General features: G+C 41.6%; 1 protein-coding gene across 18 annotated transcripts in view; it reads left to right on the forward strand.

Moving 5' to 3' along the window:
- The window catches only part of JAKMIP3 (Janus kinase and microtubule interacting protein 3), a 106,817-nt gene that overhangs the window by 27,830 nt on the left and 57,300 nt on the right, over positions 1–21,687 (forward strand). For all 18 annotated transcript variants that reach the window (XM_083443502.1, XM_083443488.1, XM_083443505.1 and 15 more), the window contains exons 2-4: positions 8,148–8,438; positions 11,136–11,368; positions 16,840–17,337. In XM_083443502.1, coding sequence (XP_083299628.1) covers positions 11,234–11,368; positions 16,840–17,337 — 633 coding nt within the window. In that variant the 5' untranslated portion in view covers positions 8,148–8,438; positions 11,136–11,233. The remainder of the gene's footprint in view (positions 1–8,147; positions 8,439–11,135; positions 11,369–16,839; positions 17,338–21,687) is intronic.

Below are 21,687 nucleotides of genomic sequence, written 5' to 3' on the forward strand. Positions count from 1 at the left end.
TTGGTGAGCAATGCATTACTGTAAAAATGTACATATATTCGCTAAATGGATATATTGTTCATTTTCCTGTCTGAAACGACTGAGCCTTGGGCTGAGACTTCTTGTTGTTTTACAAGAAAAGAAACAGCCTAATTAAAGATATCTCACTCAGGAAATTGCATGTTTACAATTTATTTAATAAGGGGGGGAAAGACACTAAAACAATATTGGCCTTTCTGTGTAATTCACGCTACCTACTCTGTCTCTAAATTGCCAGTAGGATTAATAATATGCACTATGTAAATGTGCATAATGTACTGGGCAAACATGGAAAATGTACCATTCCCTGGTAATTATACATTGCTGGAAGGGACAATAATTACCTATCATGAGTGACAAAGTGCTACAACTTAACAAAACTGCAACCTATGCAAATGTGAAACTAAGTGCTAAGTAAGATGAGCCAGAGTACTCCTCTTATTCTTAGATGCTAACCCTTTGTTTTAATAAGTCAAAGAAATACAGAGACCTGGAGTTTTGCACGTTGTTCAGAATACAGGGAAAGGACAGCGCCCCACCTCCCGAATTCTTAGCTACAGAGGAGAACCAATTTGCTTAAATTGTGCATTGTGAATATTTTGATGGGCCCGCCTAACTTTCCCCAAGAATTTGACTACTAGTGTAGCAGCTCTGCATATGCTTCCACACTCGTATGGGACTGTTCAGTCTACTCCTTCATTCACTTCAATAGGGGGATCAAATCCATATATGGAAACTGCGGCATGCCAGAACGGGAAGGCCCTGACAGGGTGCCTCATATGTAAAACATTTCTGGAACATACTAGTGAGCAAAAATGAAATGAATCTCTTCTACTATTATGCATATCCTATATCTGCCACTACTCAGAGATTTAAAATATCAGTTATAAAACAATCACTTTTTCTTGCAACATTGGAAACCTCTCTGGTGCAAAACCACAAACAACCAAAAAGTAACTAGAAATTTGCAGCTCTTGTATTTCATGGCCCTACATTTTTTTGAAACTGCTCATGTGTTTAATATCTGCCAGCTGAGGGCTATAGCCCACAAAAGCTTATGTCTCAATACATCTGCCTGTCTTTGAGGTGCTACAAGACTGTCATTGTCTCTGTTAATCATACATGTAAGATGCCATTCCGGTTTTCATCCTTTGGCTATCTTCGGCTTCTTATGAGCTATACCCTGTACTTATTCTGCACATGTGTGCGCATGCCAGAAGACCTATTCTGATTGAGCAATGGGGGGGGGGGGAGGATCTATGGCTCTAGAAACAAACTTAGTACACACTTATTGCCTCAGGGTGCCTGTCAACAGGCACTGCTGCAGAGCTACTAAAGTGGGAAGGATAAGTCCCTGGAGACTGGTGCCATCAAAGACCAAGGCAAGCCACAATAAGTGTCCCCTGCCCTGATTTCTGCCCATCAGATACACAGGAACTTGCAAGGCTATAAGTTCTTTTGCTTTGTTTCAATTTATTTTGCATGTAAGTGTTTTGCAGAAGGGTGAGGAATCTATTTGCAGTTCTGCAAATTTGAGTAGATTTTGAAAAAGAACAGCTGGGGATTTATTTATTTTTTTGGTAGAAAATTCAGGTCATTCAGGATCAAGCACGTGTCTTCCCAATCTGTTGTGGGCATGTGCTAATCCCAAAGAATAACTTTGACTAGACTTTCACCAGGACAGATTGATTGTCAATTATGTTATCTTAAGAAAGCCCTAGATAAGGGAGGCAGCACAGTCAGTGAGTTTTTCTGCACTCCTAAAGCAGAATTCCCAATTGTTTTGTTAAGCATTTCTAGCAGCTAGTTAGACCATGATACTTTCGATTCTTGTTTGGTTATTTATTTCAAGTATTTGCAGACCACTTTTCAGAACCCTTTTACACAAAGTTATTGGATGTACAGTACGCATTAAAATAGAAGAAGCACAATATTAATGTATAGCTGAAAACCAAGTGCCAAAAATAGAAAATGGATCCCCTCTGGCTGCAGTGTGCGGAGTAGCCATCCATTCATTGTAATGTGGTCATTCATAAATGTTTAGCTATACTAGAGGCAAGATGGATTGATTTGACTATGCATTGGGGAGAGAGATGAATCCTAAAAAAGGACACTATGTCTAGCAACTTGCACTAATAGAAATTCATCAAGACATTCTTCCCTTCAAAGCAGAGAAATTAGGGATAGTAGGTACATGTGTCCTTTCTTTTAGTAAGCATCACAGCCTGTTAAGTTTCACTTGAACTCGGGACATCTAATGGCAGCTCCAGAAATAAAGCAATTGGTATATTTAGTCAAATATATATTCCTGATTTCTTTCTCAAACATATCCCCTGCTTGCTACTCCACATATACCCAGATGGAAAATGCCACTTTAGGAAGCCTGCTATAGATATTAAAGAGTACACAGATTTGCCTTTTGTAAAAATGCTTTTTTTGTTATTTTGAAGAAAAGAAAAGGGGGAGGGGCAATCCTTGAAGTAAAATACATGTTAAAGGTAAAGGTACCCCTGCCTGTACGGGCCAGTCTTGCCAGACTCTAGGGTTGTGCGCTCATCTCAGTCTATAGGCCGGGAGCCAGCGCTGTCCGCAGACACTTCCGGGTCACGTGGCCAGCGTGACAAGCTGCATCTGGCAAGCCAGCGCAGCACACGGAACGCCGTTTACCTTCCTGCTGGTAAGCGGTCCCTATTTATCTACTTGCACCCGAGGGTGCTTTCGAACTGCTAGGTTGGCAGGCGCTGGGACCGAACGACTGGAGCGCACCCTGCCGCGGGGATTCGAACCGTCAACCATGTGATCGGCAAGTCCTAGGCGCTGAGGTTTTACCCACAGTGCCACCCGCGTCCCTTAAAATACATGTTAGCTATTAATTAATCTGTTGGTAAAGTCCTTTTTATTGGCTGAGTTGCTATGTTCTCGTGGAATGTGCACAAACATGATATTTTGTAAATTGTAAAAAGCACACACACTTATCTAACTTTTAAGGAGTTGTCTTGTTCACTGCTTGATAACTTGCAATATCATGTGATGCCTTTTATATGTGTGAGCAAGCATAGGTTGGTTGTGGTTGTTATGGTAAAGCTACAAACAGAGGCATCTCATTAACTCAGACCTTATACCAACAATGCTGCTTTCTCCCATTTGTGTTCTGCACAAATCCCCACCAGGTATCAGCTCTGCTGTTTCGGGGGATCTTCTTGATGGTGAAATCCATTAATCAAATGGGTATTGATTTTTCACTCAGTTGGAGCCAGATAAATCTAATTTACAATTCAAATGCTGACAGACTTGAAGAGCAATTTTTAAATGGGTAGCATGCAGTGGACTATATTCCATGCAGTGGACATGACAATATTCCATTCTTGGCAGAATGTCATTCTGGATGCCTTATGAGAGGAAACATCATTTTCTTAGAATATTATACAAATTCCAGGCAAAGGAGATCCTAGGTAAAAGACAACTGCGGAGCGAGGAGAGATATTTCTTTATTCATCATGCTTGTTTTCCAACTTTTACGAAGCTGACATATGTTGGGTTATGCAATTTTATATAGATGAAGTCAAGGGATGGTGAACTGGCTCAAAGCCATCCAATGAGCTTTTCAGCTGAATGGGAGATTTGCAGCCACTTCTCCCTGGTGTGACTCAAACACTCTGCAAGCAACATCACAATGGCTCTGCACAGCATTCACAAGCATAGCAGCATGTCTGAAATGGCAATTTGCCCTTATACCATAATGTTCTTTTCTTCCTTCCATGAAAGAAACTCTTTAAGTAGACATAGTTCTGTGATCATTTACTATTGCTCCCCATTAAAAGCTCCTGCAAAATATCCCATTATAAATTGTCCCTTTCCTGATCTCACTTACTGTTTACAGTCATACAACTTCACCCTTAACTGTCCGCAATGGGTCTCTTAGGGTTGTATTCTGTCCCTAAGCCAAGCTATTCAACCTTTACATGAAGCTGCTGGGAGAGGTAGTTGGGTTTTTTGCAGTTAGATGGCACCCAATTACCCTGGCACTCACACTGACAGTATTTAGATACCCATTCAAGAGATGGGTTTTTGTTTTGTTTTTGGGAAGTTGCTGCAGAATCTTGCCTGATATATTGTGTCCTTGAGTGACTTTTCAGGATTTAGTTGTACTGATATTCTTTTATTGCAACTTGTTGGTACCTGCCCCAAAGTCTTTCAATTAGGGATGGGTTATAAATAGTCAAATAAATATTTGAGTGTAGATTTGTGCATCTGGCACTCAGGCCTTTCACTTGAATGTTGATTTCCTTTTCCCGCCTCCTGCATGTAGCCTCTGTACTTTGCTCCAACTTCCATAATTTTTATTTCATTCATGGAAGTTGAGGAATTCCCTTTCTTGATGCAGAACACACATCTAGCCTTGTTTTACAATGCCATCCTATGTGCATGTTTACTCAGAAGTAAGCCTCCTTTGTGTTTGTTTGTTTGTTTGTTTGTTTGTTTGTTTGTTTGATTGATTTAAAACATTTCCACCCTGCTCTTTAGTCAAAAAGGCTTCCAGTGTAGCTTACAAGATGAGCAAAAAGACGCTCTTTGTCTGCAGGCTTATTATCTACAGTAGAAGACACACAGCAGGGAAAATAGGATGGAAGGGAGAAAGCAAACTCAGGCACCAGACTGTAAAGTTTTAGTTCAGTGGAAACTGAGAACCAAGTAAATATATATAGGATCAACGCCTTTAAACGAAGAGCAAATATAATAGCTATGTCTGCCTCCTATTAAGGTTATGCCTCCCCCTTCCTTTTTTCCATTTATTACCTGCAGACAGGATATAACACCTTTGTCATTTGGCGAGGCTATTGCACAAAGTGGGCTTGGGAAATGCCTTGATGGATTTGCAGGAAAGGATTGATCTCCACTTAAAGGCAGGTGGCAGAAAGAGTGAATCTGACTCAAGGCAGTGCTGGGTGATGCATTATTCATGCCGCCATCTTTGACACAATGTGAGAGGCATTATCATATACATAATGTATTTTCCCTATTGCTGAGAAACGTACTGTTTTGTTTGAATGTCCTAAGGGGTAATACTGACGGCTGGCTAGGCTCCCTCCCTTGCATGACTCATTCTTATTTCTGTAAAATGAATTATAAGTGGAAATTGAGATAGCAGAGAAATGAAATTGGACTACTAATAGTTTGCTTGTGGTAGTCTCTTCATTGTCCAGATCTATGTAGGCTAGGTTTGTCAATGAAAAACTTCTCAAGAGAAGTCCTGCTATACATTTCTGGAGTTTAGTCATGGCAAGTCTCTGGCATGTGGCATCTGGGAGCAATGTTTTTTTATTACTGGCATGTGTCCACCAGTGTCCAGATGGCTTTGATTAATCATCTATGAGCGCAGACATGCACAAACAAACAAACAAACGGCACTTTCATTCTTCATATATAACAAAGCTGAGGCTTGAAGGAGAGAAAACAAAGTTACGCGGGGGGGGGGGGGACAAGAAAACACCAACTCTTTCATAGCTTCCAACAATGCTTTCCCCTGTATGCATAAAACTACATGTCCCCTATCAGAAAGATGCTTGCTTTCCCATTTTCCTCCAATTCTTTCTCCATATCTTCTATGGCTGACAATGCTGAATATTCCCATGCCAAAATCTGGAAACATGTTTTGGTGCAGTTTTTCTTGTGTCAACACCCAGAGTTGCGCTTCTTGGAAGAACGACGGGATGTGGATGTAATAAATAAGTAAATGAATATTATATCTCTATCTTGATTCTTGAGAACCAGCAGAATGTAGCTTTATGGGTTTACTTCTCATTAACAGAGGGGGTGTTTTATGAAAAAGAAAAATTGTGGAAGCCCAATGCATGCAGTCTTAGATCACTGTTATATATTTTATATTATATTATATTATATTATATTATATTATATTATTATACATCAGCAGGTATTGTACATGGTGATATCCATGTATTCTCTCATTATATTCCATTCCTTTGCAAAAGGCTTAATTAAAGAGTTCCATATTAATCTTTTTCTAGGAGTCCACCCCTCCACCCACTCACCAGCCAGGCATGCTGCTTAGCGAATGATAGCAGAAGCCAATTTCCTTAGTGGAAAATCTCATTATACAGTTAACATGTTTCTCAGCTTCATAATACCCTCTTAACATTGACTTTCTTGTCATTGTAATTGTGTGTGCCGGTATGAACAGGCAGGAAAAGAAATCCATTCTACGTTCGTCTTTATTGAGTATAACAAATTCGCATTCACATGTTCTCCAGGCCAGAAGCTTTCAAGCATTAAACAATGGGGGATTATTAGGAATTGAGTTTCCTGCATTCTGTGCTCATCGGGATGCACCTAGAATGCACATCATTGTATATCTTATGGTCAGTTTCTTAACAGAGGTTAAGCCTTCCTGCATAGGTTGAAGATTCGGGGCCTGGCTTTTTGAGGAAAGCATCTGTAATGTTTGTAAGGGATCCATTCATTGGTCCAAGCCAGTGTTTCAGAAAGCCATGGTTTAATAGCAGGTCAGTCTATCCCAGGACTTAACACTAGACTGAAAGGACAAGGAGGATTCTAGCAGCACAAACAAGACCCTGCTCATGGTTGTAGAGAAGACAAGAACCTGAACATTAAACTCTACACCTGCAAAGCTTATTTTACATCCATTGTCTTATTCCAAGGAGCCCCAGGCCTTCTCATTATAATATCATCCATTCTATTCCAAGTCTAAAATTAATATTCCCATGAACCTGGAAAACCACATTTCTCATTGTGGTTCTGGGGAGCAACCCAGTTTTTCATACAGAATCATAGACTATGAGTCTATGATCTTAAAGTTGGAAGGGACCCGACCCCCTGCAGTGCAGGAATTTCAGCTTGATCATACGTGAGAGATGGCCATCCAACCTCTGCTTAAAAACCTCCCAGGAAGGAGAGCCCACCACCTCTCGCAAGAGTCCATTTCACTGCCGAACAGCTCTTACTGTCAGAAAGTTTTCCCGAATGATATAAGGAGATGTAGCAAACTAAGAAAATGAAATAGGATGTCAATGGAAGATAAGTCGGGAAGTCTGTGTAAGACTAAGGTATGACTTGTATAGATGTAATATGGAAAATGGAAAATGAATAAAGGGAAAAAAGAAAGTTTTTTTCTGAATGTTTAGTCAGAATCTCCTTTGTTTTGGTTTAATTGAATCATCTCTATGGAGAAAACAAGATACAGTGGTACCTCGGGTTACCGATGCTTCAGGTTACAGACTCTGCTAACCCAGAAATAGTACCTCGGGTTAAGAACTTTGCTCCAAGATGGGAACAGAAATGGTGCCGTGGTGGAAGCAGGAGGCCCCATTAGCTAAAGTGGTACCTCAGGTTAAGAACAGTTTCAGGTTAAGAACGGACCTCCGGAATGAATAAAGTTCTTAACCAGAGGTACCATTGTAACAGGAAGCATATGTATAAAAATGTCAGCATGCTTAGCAAGTCAAGGGGCAGCTTGTCCTTTAAATACCACTGAGAGTCATGCTTTCTCTCTAAAGTTTGTCACAGCCTGGTATTTCCCAGTGATGGGCACTGAATATCAGTTGATGGGCAGCAGATGACCTCATCCTATTTGAATTGTCAAGCACCTGGGATGCATTTTGAGGGCATACGAGGCTGTCAGCAATTTCTCCAGCCTGAGCGACAGTGTGTGGGTGAAGTGTTGTAACCGTGTGGATTTGGCTACTGAAGAGCTAGTTTTGCATTTCAAGATGTTAGACTGATGCTGCTTTTTAACAAGCAATGCCTGCCTGCTTGCTTGTTTCTGTGCCCCTATCATCCCTGCATTACTTGAGCAGTGGTACATTAAGAGATTGTGACATCATAAATCTCCACCACTTGCCCCTCTTTTTCCTCCACAAAGGAGGGAAGCAAAGGTGCTTGATCAGACTATCTGATCCTGCATCCTGATTCCAAGAGTAGCCAGCCAGATGCCTTTGGGAAGCCCATAAGCAAACATTGTTTAGGAAAAGGGGAATGTTCCAACCAATACCATTTCAAATGTGTGCAAGGAAAGCAGACACTGAGTGCAATTGAGTTATTCTGTGCAAATTTTGTAACATGTGCTTTGTTTTCTTTTGCTTTGCTTTTTCAAGGAGGAACACGGGAGTCTAGAGATTTCAGCTGGGGCATGCAATTAAACAGCACAGAAGGAAGCCGCATCTCTCTGACCTATTAATGGATCATCATGGCTGGATATAATCTGACATTCTGAATGGCCTTTCCCGGCATCCTTTATGTTGCTATGAATTGAAGAGTGTTCCCTCTATTAAAAAAAACACACCCTGAAGTGTAATTAGTGGCCATGAGAAAGGAATCCGGTCACATGCTGGTGTTTTGCTGACAGCTTGTGCAGCAGAGGGATTTTCTTCCCATCAGAAGGCAAGGTAAATAGCAGCTTGCTTAGAAAGAAGAAAGCCTTTCAGTGTGGTCCATGTGGAATTGCAACTCATAAAGTAAAAACTCTATTTTCATTCCTGAAATTCTCATAAACTTGAAGACCACTGGAGGTCATCCCACCATTTTCCAGTTCTTTGTGTCTTTCTTACCGTGCTTCTGCAAGAATGGTCTTGATGAAACTTTATTGGATAAAGCTAGCAATTGCAAACATGAGTGTAATGGATGTTTTGATGTTTCTGAGAAATGAAAATAGCATGATGATTGTCCTTCAAAAAGTGAAGGAGACATTCACCTTGGCAGAATTCCCTGGGAAGAGGAAATGACTACTAAACCACCCAGGAATTGTAGCTCTGTGAGGAGCATAAAGGTCATTTTAACAACTCGCAGCACCCTTAACAAACTACAGTTCCCAGGATTCTTGGGGAGATGTCATGACGGTTTAAAGTGGTATGATACTGCTTTAAATGTATAGTGCAGATGCGTCCTAACTAACAGTCCTTGCTTCTGGAAAAGTATTTTGTCTTAAATACTCAAACTCCCTGTCCTGCATATGCATCACAGAGAGAGCCAAACAGATATGCTTAGTTTCACAAATGCTCCTTTGCCTTTGGGTATGCCTGTTATAGTGAAAGTGGCTTATGGGCTGTATCATCAGAGACAGTACTGTAAAGGCACAATTTCGCCTATAAACAACTCAGTTTGAATTGTTATCACAACTGATTAGTATGCACATTTGTTCAATAAATATAGGCTTGATTTGAGTTAGTTATTTTAAACAGCTTTTCCCCACTGGTGAATTAAATACTTTTAATCAATGATTTAAATTGCCTTGATTTAAATCAATGGTTTAAATCTAGCCTGTCATAAGCTGATGAGAAATCAATAATGTGCATGTATTTTTGAAAAAAATCACAGCTAATGCACCAACCAATATTGCAGTAATTCACATAACTCGTACGTTATCATATGGCTTGATATGTGATTTGGGAGAATGTGGGTGTGCAAAGAAGCAAGCCTGTATTTCCTACTCTTTATGACCAGGTGGTCAGATATTTTATGGAGTCACTCCCAGAGGCTTTGAATGGCTGGCCAGTGGTGAGGTGATGAGATGTCATCTTGCTGGGGTGGGAAAGGGGATAATGATTTGGGGTTCATAGAATCATAGAATCATAGAATCATAGAGTTGGAAGAGACCACAAGGGCCATCGAGTCCAACCCCCTGCCAAACAGGAAACACCATCAGAGCACTTTGTCATGAAGCATTCGCACAGACATTCTGCTGCATCCCCAAACTCATTCTGCAGTTCATTTTTCTATTCATTTTCCATACGAGTTAGTGTTGGACAAGGACCTGGGACAACAGGATTCAAATTCCCACTCAGCCATGAAGCCCAGTGGGTGACCTTGGGCCAGTCACTATCTCTCAGAGTAAATTACCTCACAGGATTGTTGTGAGAATCAAATGGAGAGGCAGATAAGTGTGTTGAGCTCTTTGGAGGGAAGGTTGATGATGACAATATATTTTAAAAGGAATAATAATAATAATAATAATAATAATAATAATAATAGTAATAATAATAATAATTTATACCCCACCCATCTGGCTGGGTTTCCCCAGCCACTCTGGGCGGCTCCCAACAGAATTAATAATAACAAAAAGCGATAAAACATCAAACATTAAAAACTTCCCTAAACAGGGCTGACTTCAGAGGTCTTCTAAAAGACAGATAGTTGTTTATTTCCTTGACATCTGATGGGAGGGTGTTCTACAGGGTGGGTGCCACTACGGAGAAGGCCCTCTGCCTGGTTCCCTGTAGCTTCACTTCTCGCAATGAGGGAACTGCCAGAAGGCCCTTGGCGCTGGACCTCAGTGTCTGGGCTGAACGATGGGGGTGGAGTTGCTCCTTCAGGTATACTGGGCTTTTAGGGCTTTAATGGTCAGCACCAACACTTTGAATTGTGCTCGGAAATGGGCAGATAAGCTTTCCCCCTCCACCAATTAAGAAACATACCAGAATAGGGATGAAGAGGGCAGCTTGCACTTCACCAAATAACTGCAATGGCTCTTTAGAGTATCTCATATGGTACTTCAAAAAGTCTAATGTATGGTTGGACCTTCTATGTGGTGCCACCATGTTTTCTAAAACACACAAAAGCTGAAATTGCTGACCTTTCATTGGCAGCTGAAACTCCTCCTCCCAGTCTTTGGGGAAGGGGTTGAGGCTTTGAACCAGCATGTATTTTATCACTCACTTGATATGTAAGTGATGCTGTGTTTTTATTGAACTAGTTTTTGAATTTTGTAATTTTGTGATGTAGCTCCACCCTAGGATGAAATGATGATGAGTTGCTAAGGAAGAATCTGCAAAGTTGCTCTAGGACAGCAGTTCTCAACCTATGGGTCCCCAGATGTTGTTGGACTACAACTCCCATCATCCCTGAGGCCTTGCTAGCTAGGGGTGATGGGAGTTGTAGTCCAACAACATCTAGGGACCCACAGGTTGAGAAAGGCTGCTCTAGGAGAAGATGTATTGTTACCAATAAGGAAGTAAATAGAAGATGCACAATTCCTTAAAAGGGGCTTCTTTCTTATGTACTTTGGTTCCTCTCCAGCTGAAACACCTTGTATTTTCCTTAGACTAATGATGGGACTCCCAACTGTTGGTCTTTCTTTTATTTTGCAGATGAATAAGAAAATGTCGTGGAGCAGAATCAAGGAATAGGCGAGAGCAGGAGGTCCTCTCTGCTTGGGATTCTGCCCCTCTTGCCACGCCGTCTCACGATGTCAAAGAAGGGTGCCAGCTTTCGAGCTAAAGGAGAAAGACCGGATGCCTTAGCTGCTTTGCAAGCCGCTAATGAAGAGCTCAGGGCAAAACTAACAGATATTCAAATAGAACTCCAGCAAGAAAAGAGTAAGGTGTGCATCTTTTTCCCCCCCCACCACTGCTAATCAAAACAAAAGCCATCCTGTTTCCTAAACACACCCACTTACAATGTGATGGCGAATTAGGAGGCAAAGCTCTTTTCCTGTGCCAGGAAAAAACACACCGCACCATGCAATTTGGTACACTTCATCACAGTACAGATGAGTGTTTTAACAAGTAAATGCACTTCTGAAAGATAGCATGTGCATTAATAGATTAGGTCCTTCTTTGCAATGGAACATAAGCCTTGGATCTGTAAATTGAGGAGTTGATCATGAAAAAAGAAGATGCTGCAAACATTAAACAAGGGTCCTCCTCTTAATATACTCTTGTGGAATGAAGCCTGAAGGTTGTTTTAGATCTTGTCTTCATACGAATGCGGGTTTTGATGCATTATTTAGAGACTTCTCTAATTGGTCCCCTATGGAGGCAAAAGCAGCTGTATTGTCAGCATGTACCATACACTAAGAAGCAAAACTGCCAAGAAGGGGTGGGGGGCGATGGCATAAATCCATATGCAGTGCACATTAAACAAGCTGATCCGGCAATTTCTTTTGAGCACAATCCAGCTTTTTAATGCGAAAATTAAATTAATCTTTGGTTACTGTGTGGGTGACAGCTGGAGCCCGCATTGGCTTTTAGAGTAATCTACCAAATCTGAAGACAAATTATATTTTGTCTACACTTCGCTTTGCTTTCAAACAGGGTTGCAGCCAATTAAGTACTACTCAGGGTGAACCTGCTGAATTTTATGTTGACACTACTGGAGAACGGTACTGATGATGAACAGATGTCACAGGCAATGTTAAATAAATGGCTCTTAATGTACTTAAATTCAGATAGGTTGATTATTTAAATGTTAAACTATAAATTGAATTGCATAAATGTAGGATAGACAGAAATATATGGCTGTGAAAGTTTATGCTTACTAGTAAAGGTAAAGGTAAAGGTACCCCTGCCCGTACGGGCCAGTCTTGCCAGACTCTAGGGTTGTGCACTGATCTCACTCTAAAGGCCGGGAGCCAGCGCTGTCCGAAGACACTTCCGGGTCACGTGGCCAGCGTGACGAAGCTGCTCTGGCAAGCCAGCACAGCACACGGAACGCCGTTTACCTTCCCGCTGGTAAGCGGTCCCTATTTATCTACTTGCGCCTGAGGGTGCTTTCGAACTGCTAGGTTGGCAGGCGCTGGGACCGAACGACGGGAGCGCACCCCACCACGGGGATTCGAACCGCCGACCTTTCGATTGGCAAGTCCTAGGTGCTGAGGCTTTAACCCACAGCGCCACCCGCGTCCCTAATATGCTTACTAGTAGCTGTAAGTAAATATCCCAAGTAATTCTAACGTAATCCAAATAAAACAATATAAAAATAGATAGGTTTGTGCATGGAGTTCTGTTTGTGGAATGGGCCACCCCTGTCCTCTCCTTGTGTATCATCAAATTTTTTCCTGCACACCCTAAAAATCTTCTGTGAAGGGCCCCTCAATCCTCTGGAGCAGATTTTGATGATGAGGGGGTCTTCATGGGAGAAGCGTGGAGGGGAAAGTTGCATGGTGCAACTGGTTGCGCTAGTAGAACAACAGTGTTGAGTAAGACTCATAATTTTATATAAGGCAATATAAAAATAAATACTTTTCTATATGGGTCTCCCACTGATATGAATGAACCCAAGCTAGTCATGTTCATTAATTTCAAAGGATCTACTCAGAGTAGGGCTAATGATGGCTACAACCCTTGGGTTTCTTTAAATTTATGTATTTAATTTTGGCTGGAATAAGTGAGGCCATATTTAGCCATGGCACATTTGCACTAGAACAAATGGATGCCTTCATCTGTGCCCGCTGCAACAAAACATGTCTCTCCTGTATTGGTCTCTACAGCCACAGCAGTCGCTGTGACTCTCCAACAGTTTGACTTCAAGTCCAAAGGGACACTCCTCCATTGTCTCCAGAGACAGATGTATGCCAGCTATTGAGCCAATATTGAGGCAACTGCACTGGCTAACAGGCCTTAAGGACCACATATTTCCACATTATACTATCTAGGCACCCAGGTCATTCATAGAATCATAGATATGTGCGTGTATACTGTACACACACACACATTTCTATTGTTTCTTCTATGTAAGTCCACACCATTTTTAAAAGCCTCATTCCAGGTATGATAGTTATAACCCACAAATGCAAGCCAGTCCAGACTTTAGTATTGATTTTATTTGATGTTACCAATCCATCCCGAGCAACACTGCAAACTAAGCACTGCAAACTAAGCAGTCGGTAATGAAATATAAGCAGTATGCTAATGTTAGACGTGGCCAGCATGTTGCTAATATCAGCTGCAGACAAGCAATTGCAGCCGAGGGTTCTGAATGGATGGCATCTCTTTGTAATTCATTTCTAATTAGGAGATTTAGTGTTACTCCAAAATTCTTGTGTAAATCACACGTCGGAAAACAAGCCCGGAAGTATTGCATTATTGAATCGCTTGTACAGCAGCAGCTTCATTCCTGGGAAGACATCATTAAAAGAAGGCCATTTGTATATTGTTCAAAAGTGTATGTTTGCATACTGTCCAGGCAGGACATTTTTATTTATTCTTTACTTCCAACGCTGCTTAATTAACATTTTAAAAACCACTGAGCAAGCACAAAGCTGTTTTAGAATCATAGAGGGAAAACCTAGGGTAGTCTGGTCCAACCCTGTGCAATGCAGGAATCTCAAAACACAGTCTCCCATCCAGTGTGAAACCACACCAGACCCTGCTTAGCTTTGCAAAGGGGCTGGAAGATTTTACTGCTGCACCACTACTCTGAAAATGGTTTGGGGATTTTTAAATTTAATTTGGTAGCTAAGAAAATTTGTAACATGTTAGTTTTAAGGGGCTTCCTGATGGGTGTTAGGTAATTTACAGATGGGTGAATCTTGAGAAGCAGTTTGCTGGGGATGAGGCCAGCTGGAGCCATGGCACTAGCTTCCTAGCAGGTTGGTCCCTGTTGCTTAGCAGAAAGGAGAAGATAAAGGATCAAAGGGGCGGGGAGGTCAATGTGGTGCAAATGTACTAGATTGGCTCTGTGAGTGTGTTTCCACCATGCCAAGCTCCCCGCCATCTTTCCCTCCAAGTGAGCCATCTTCTGGGTAGCTAGTTTAACTGCTGCACCCCACCCAGCAAGCTGCTGTTCTGTTTCCTGTGGGTAGGTGCTCCTCATACATGCAGCTTTTTTTTGTATCATCCACACAACATCATTGGCATCAAAATGACCATACCCCCCTACACACACTTAATCCAGATTTAACAGGGAGGACGGGGGATTCAGTCAGTAAAAAAACTGCTATCAGTTGTGATACCTGAATGACCCTTTACAATATTAAGACCCCATTTAGTAAAACCCCTTTAGTAACTGGGGGTGCCTCCAGACTCCCCCTATTTTGTGGGAAGGATTTAAGCGCATACTGGAAATTTAGGCTTGTGCAATTAAAGTGGAATAAAACACTTTGTTGCCCTAGTTCAATCAATCCACTCTTTTGTTTAATAACAAAAAAAAAAAACCCAATCCCCCCAATCTTTTGAAGTTAGGAAAATGATAGAGAAACATGCCAAAAAATGTGGGATGAATGAATAATGTGGGGTTAATGAATGATTAACAGGAAGACATGTAAGAACCCTGTAAGCAAATCAGGATGAATGCTCAGTGCAACTGGACAGAGTCTAACCACCGAGTAAGTTTTGTGCAACCCAGTTAGGATGAATGCTGAATGAAGGAGCCCTGGAAGTAACTGGAACAATGTCTGTTGGATCAGTTGTGTAATAGTAGCAGAGTATCTAAGAGCCAAGTAACATGGCCACTGTAATGGGGCACTGAGGTGGAAAATGGGGCGAGCTCATTGACAGTCTTTGCTTTTCAAAACTCTGCTACACTCACAAGTGTCTTACTTTTGCCAGCGGGTGATGCTTTTAGCTGGAATTGTTGCCTTGAAGAACTCAAAAAAAGCATTCAGTGCAAAAGTTAAAAGACCAGTGCAAAACTTGTTCTTACGTGAAACCTGAAATGAGCTGAGTCTTTGACTTTTGCGTTAGAAATTGGCAGGAGGTTGGTTCAGACAGACTCTAGTTGTTTTGCTTTCACTATAAAGGGTAGGCAGGCAGGCAAGAAGATCAGTGAATTATTTTAAAACTTTTGAGAAGGAGAGCTAATCCAGCCATACCAAAACTGCTTTTGTCAGCTAATTTAAATGGGTGTGTGCGTTGGTTGGTTTGAATTATTGTCAGGCGTATCTGTGTCGACACTCCTGTGTATGCATTAGCACGTTACCAAAAAGTGCAAAAATACAATGGCATGCAACCAACTTTTAGACATGGTAATTGTGTATCATCAAGGAGAAGCATGCAGGCGGCTGTTGAGAAACTTTGGTATTGTGAATATTCCTGTCCTTATTAAAGTTTATTAGTGCAATAAAGGGCCCCCTTTAATTCCCCATTGCCCATGCAGTGTTCTCTTCCAAAGCCACTCCCGACCTAAAGAGGGGGTGGGGTTGCGGGCTCACGCCCACGTCTACATTCTCGTGGGGCTGGCGGCAGCCCCGCGGGATGCAGGGATTCCCCAGGCTCATTATTATTCATCACCTTCGGGCCAGCCAATCAGCGGACGGGAGGGGCGGGCTTAGCTAGGTACTCTTAAGGTCGGGGCAGCCCCAGCTCACCCCTTTCTCTCCTTTACAGCAGCAGCGGTTTCTTCCAACTACTGTTGTCCCACACTGTCTGCTCACTAAATCCAGGGATTCTCTATGCCTTGGAAATCTGAAAAGGAGAGCTACATTAATTGCATATTGGGATCTCAAGATTTTTAGAAGGGGGGCAGTAGTTGGAGGTGAATGCCACATGGACGAGAGGAAATTAAAGAAGGCACAAAGAATCCATATTAAGCCAAGGTATGGACGGGCCCTAATTTTAATGTGTAAGTCACTGTAGAAGAGAAAGGGAGGTATTTTCCTTCCCTCCCTTTGTCTACATCTTCCCAGTACACCCAGTGTGCCCGGTGTCCGATGGGAAATGAGCCCAGGATTCAGTAGGAGATGGAGTTTTTCAGAGGGGTGGAGAAACTTGTAATGGGAGGACTCCATCTTTCCTTATCCACCCCTGACATGCTGCATTGTCAGGACTATGAGCAACTCTAACTTTCGGTGGGATTCTAACATGGGGGACAGGATTAACCCCTCCTTCCCATGCACCATGGTTCTGATCTAGCTTGTGCCTCCCACCCTGCATAGCTGATGTTGCTAATAGGGAGAAAAAACCCCAGACAAACTCACTCATTTAATCTTACATCTCTTTTTAACCCTTAATTTGTGATAAGGAAAAAACACTTGCTGATTTCCCAACAGCTGCCTTAAATATGTCCTCCAACATTTATTGCTAGGTTATAAAATCCATCTTAAACATACCGCGTGATACTTTCTTTTTCTTCTAGGTCAGCAAATTGGAGAGGGAGAAAAATCAGGAAGTGAAGCTGATCAAAGAACACGAACAGCACAAAAACACAGTGACTGTAACGGAGCTCAAGGCTAAACTTCATGAAGAAAAAATGAAGGAGCTCCAAGCTGTTCGCGAGGGACTTTTAAGACAGCATGAAGCTGAGCTTCTTAGAGTCATAAAAATCAAAGATAATGAAATTCAGAGACTTCAGGCCTTACTCAATGTTGTCCGGGATGGGACGCCTGATAAGGTTAAGACGATGCTCTTCTGCGAAGCAAAGGAGGAGGCCAAGAAGGGATTTGAGGGTGAGAAAACCAAAATGCAACAGGAAATTTTGGAGCTTAAGGGGGCTAAAAAGCAAGTGGAAGAAGCTTTATCTGTGGTCGTGCAAGCCGACAAAATCAAAGCAGCAGAGATACGGAGTGTATATCACCTTCACCAAGAAGAGATTACCAGGATAAAGAGAGAGTGTGAGAGGGAAATTCGCAGATTGGTATGTGCAAATTTCAATCATTCTGGAGGTTTTCAGCAACAAGGGGAAGGGAACGTATGTTCTTTCTGTGTTTTTGCTAATAAACAGTTCAAATTCACTGTGACGAAGCATCCTGCATTGGGGCTACTAATCCATACAGACTTTCTGATCCTTCTGAGGTTTATCCAGCACTAATGAAAATGTCTAGGAGGAGGTTGTCTCTCAAAGATATGCTGTGCTGTAAGTTAACAGGGCGCAAGGTTTTGATCCAGGCTGTCTCTTGGTCTCTTGCCATGCCATCTGTTTAAATGATCATTTTAGTTCCACTAGGAATCAACTTCACATCAGTACTCGTTAGTGAGCAGTAGGTTGTTCTTTTTTAAAAAAAGTTTTAAAGCTTGAAAAATAGTTATGTGCTAGAATGCAAATACTGCCTTGTCTTTCTGCTGGTAAAGGGTAAATTAGGAGGAAGGAGGTCACAACCAACTTTGCAAATTGTTGTGCATATCTACTTACTTACCTTTTCACAATGCTGTATTGTTACTGAGACATAAAACACTTCTGATGATTGTAGAAGTATAAGGTGATCTAATTGTTACGATCAACCTTTTTCTAGGCAAATTGGTATAGGCAAAACTTCAAATATGACAATAAATAGGCCAGCAAGGCTTTACAGTACAATTCTAGCCATGCCTGCTTAGAAGTAACTCATGCTGAATCTAATGGAACTTAGATAAGTGTGCATAGGATTACAGCCTCTTCAACTTAGACCTCTGAATATACATTTATGCCATTTCAGCAGGTTTTGGGGTTTTTTTTTTAAATGTATAAAGCAATTCTCTTTAGCCTGGATCTAGTCATGGTTTCTTAGCCTGTTTTCATACGTAAATGTCTCCATCTGGCCTCATCATATACAATTTGAGTTGCACAGTATTTCCCAGACAGAAGTGCTTTCCATGCAGGAAAATACACAACATATAAGCTGGCCTGTACACAGTTTCATTTCCAGGATAACATATTTGTATTATAAATGGCGGTATTTTGCATATAAAGCCACTCAAGAGATGGTTTAAATTCTCATTGGATAGCTCCGACTTTGCATGATAGCTTTCAATTTTCTATTTCTATTTCAACAGTTGTTTGATTCCCCCCCCCCCAGTTGTTAGGCGGTTACCAGGCATTCAGAGAGCAAGGCCTTTGCGTAGTCTTACGTTTTTGCTGCTCCAGCACCACATCTACATGTTACTATGTGTGAATTTATGTTTAACACTCCCGTGATCACAGTGAAAGCTACACTTAATGCTTTCTAACACCATTAGTGGGAGACTAGTTGCAGCAGCTAATTATTCATAGTAGATCAATTCTTGATGTATAACTTCAGCTGATTTATTATGCTCAGGGAGCTTTTTGCTGTTTTCCATGATAAGGATGACAATGACAAATGCACCTTCAGTTTCATATTAAATGATCTGCTTTTTCACAGTGATAGGACCTATTCTGAAATATGCAATATCCAGAATGGGTACTTCCTTTTCCAAAGTAAAATGCATAACTTTACTTGTAATAGAATATAGGCTTGATAAGTTAAGTCTAGTCATGTTAAATCCAATGTTGTCCAAATTGTGGGGTTCAGGAACATTGGGATCCTATACCAAAGGGAGAACTGTGACCAGCATCATATCTTTCCTTCATAGCCAAATACGCTGAATGCTCTTTTTCTGTTTGGAGATATCATGCAACTTGTGTGCACACTGCTCATTGAAAGCACATTCAAGCTTAATCTTTCCCTCAAAGAATCCTGGGCACAGTAGTTTGTTAAAGGTTTCAGGGAGTTGTAATTCTGTGAGAAGTAAACTACAGTGCCCATAATTCCTTGAGGGAAATAATGTGCTTTGAATGTACTTTAAAAGTATAACGTGGACCAGGTCTAAGTGGAAATAGCATCCATAGCATTCAAGGATGCAAAGAAACAGCCTAATTGTTCAATACCAAAATGTTGTTTTATTTTACTGCAGTGTATAGTTAGTAACATTGTAACAAGGGAGACAGAGTAGTATAATGGTTAAATATAACTGGATATGGACCTCTCTTTAGCCTTCGTGGCTTGGTGACCTTGGGCAAGTCTCATTCTCCCATCCTAAGTCATCCTCACAAGGTTGCTGGGAAGGTAAAACAAGGTAACTCCCACAAATACCGAGAGAGAGAGAGAGAGAGAGAGAGAGAGAGAGAGAGAGAGATGGATGGATGGAAATTGAATAATACCTTTTGAACTGAATGGAAATATCCACGTGAATGGACGGTCCAATATGTGAGCCGATAGTTCACAGAGCTCAGTCGCAACAACTGTGATTGCTGATGCTCCAACCTACATATTAAGGAATTCAGCAGTTGCTAGAAGATGTGAGTTACTTCTTGATATATTAGACTGATCACAAAAATGGGTGTCTTAGTGAAGTGTCCTAAGATATTTGGGGAGGCACAATTAAATGTTACATGCAAACACATATCAGTGTAGCCTGTCGGTATCTCTGACCTTCACAAACACGACTTAAATTCAAAACCAGTGTAGAGGGAGAAAGGTGTGATTTGGAGAGGGAGGTAGCAAGTGGGGAAATGATTCTTCCCCAAGCACCAATCCAGGCTCAATCACCTTTTCCCAAAGTAATTTTTCAAGCTTAAATGAACATGGGAAGAGCCTGCTGGATTGTGCCAAAGAGCCATCCAGTCTAGCGCTCTGTTCTCGCAATGGCCAACCAGATGTCCACAGGAAGCCTATAAGCAGAACCTGAGTGAAGCAGCCCTCTCCCCACTTGCAATTTCAAGAAACTGGTATTCAGAGTCATATTGTCTCCAACAGTGGAGGCAGAACATAGCCATCATGGCTGGTAGCCATGGATAGCCTTATCCTCCATGAAAAAGCCATCAGGCAACACTGTTACATGTTGGCATGCAATGTGCATTTTAGCCGTGAAATGGCTCTTTGAGTCTAATTAGAATGGAGCCAAATTAAGATATTGGAGGATTCCTGCAAAACCCCACTAGCCTTTTTCATTTTTACAGTAACTATCTGACTCAAGTGAGCATTTCAGCTCTTGTCATCGTGTTTGGGTCTTTTGTAGGGAACAGCAATTGGTGGAACACAAAATTCCGTTTATAGTAAGGGACTCAGTGGCTAACTTCTGCTAAATCCAAATATAGCTTTCCTCTCATATCTTACTTCCTTTCTCTAAATGTGCAGCTTTCCCCAAATAACCATCCCCACGCTTCTCCTCCCAACCTCGTATAGTGTGAATATTTCCAAGCAAAACATAACATAACTTGATTTTGGATGTTTGATGCAGCTCCATACTGGCTCATATCTGGATTTCAACCCTAGCACTTTTCTACCAGGCTGTGGGTTTAAATCTTCCTTACCCAGAGAAATGATAAAAACTAAGAGTTCTCATGAGAAAAGCACCACAGCTAATGTTCACCAAGGGAAATATTAACCTATTAGACAGAACAGCTGGTTGTTAATCAAGCAACAAGGTGACATTTTCATGTTAGCATCCTAAACCTTGGATGAGACCCACATTTTGAACATTGCTTTGAACAGTATGTGAGAGTTATAGGATAGAAAATAATGTTTTGACTGAGAAAAATGTGCTCTAATATATTTTAGCAACATCACAGGTTCAACTCTGCTCAATGATCTATTTGGTTTGCTGTAGTCATGTGATTATAATGTTTTCTCTTCCTCATGTCAGCCATAGACTACCACAAATTAATAGCAGAGCTCTGCTCAACAGGAGGCAAATTAATCCCCAACAGCAAACACTTTAATGCCAGAGTATTTACTATTCTTCGAGATCATGAAGCCATATGTCTTTACACTTATAATATAACATGCTATTTTGCAGATAGATACAAAATAACAGGAGCCAGAAATCTGTTAGTTTTATTAACTGGGCATGTTTCCCACCAACCACATGATAAGATGCAGGAACTTGATATCAATACTAAAGTGGACTAAGTACTGATTCCAGAAAAAATAGCTGTGTTGCTCTGCAGGAGCGGAAACAGCCATGTGATCCATGGTACTTTAATGTCTAACAGATTAGACTGTGGCATGTGGTTACATGGGCAAGAACCTACCGTATTGGCCCAAATATAAGCCACACATTTTTCCAAATTCCTTACGAGGGCTGTCTAGAACACAGGGCAATGGCGCCCGCCCCAACCGCTGCTCCCAAGCCTCCCCTGAACCGCCAAGAAGGGGGCGAGGCTGCCGGCAAAGGGGCATGGTTCCCCCTCCCCAGACAGCAGCCCAGGAGCATGGGGGCAATGGTGCCCATCCCGTCTGTGGCTCCCAAGCCTCCCCAAGCCGCCAAA

The sequence above is a fragment of the Podarcis tiliguerta genome (genome assembly GCF_965153285.1).
Source record: "Podarcis tiliguerta genome assembly, chromosome: 5".
Classification (NCBI taxonomy): Eukaryota; Metazoa; Chordata; class Lepidosauria; order Squamata; family Lacertidae; genus Podarcis; species Podarcis tiliguerta.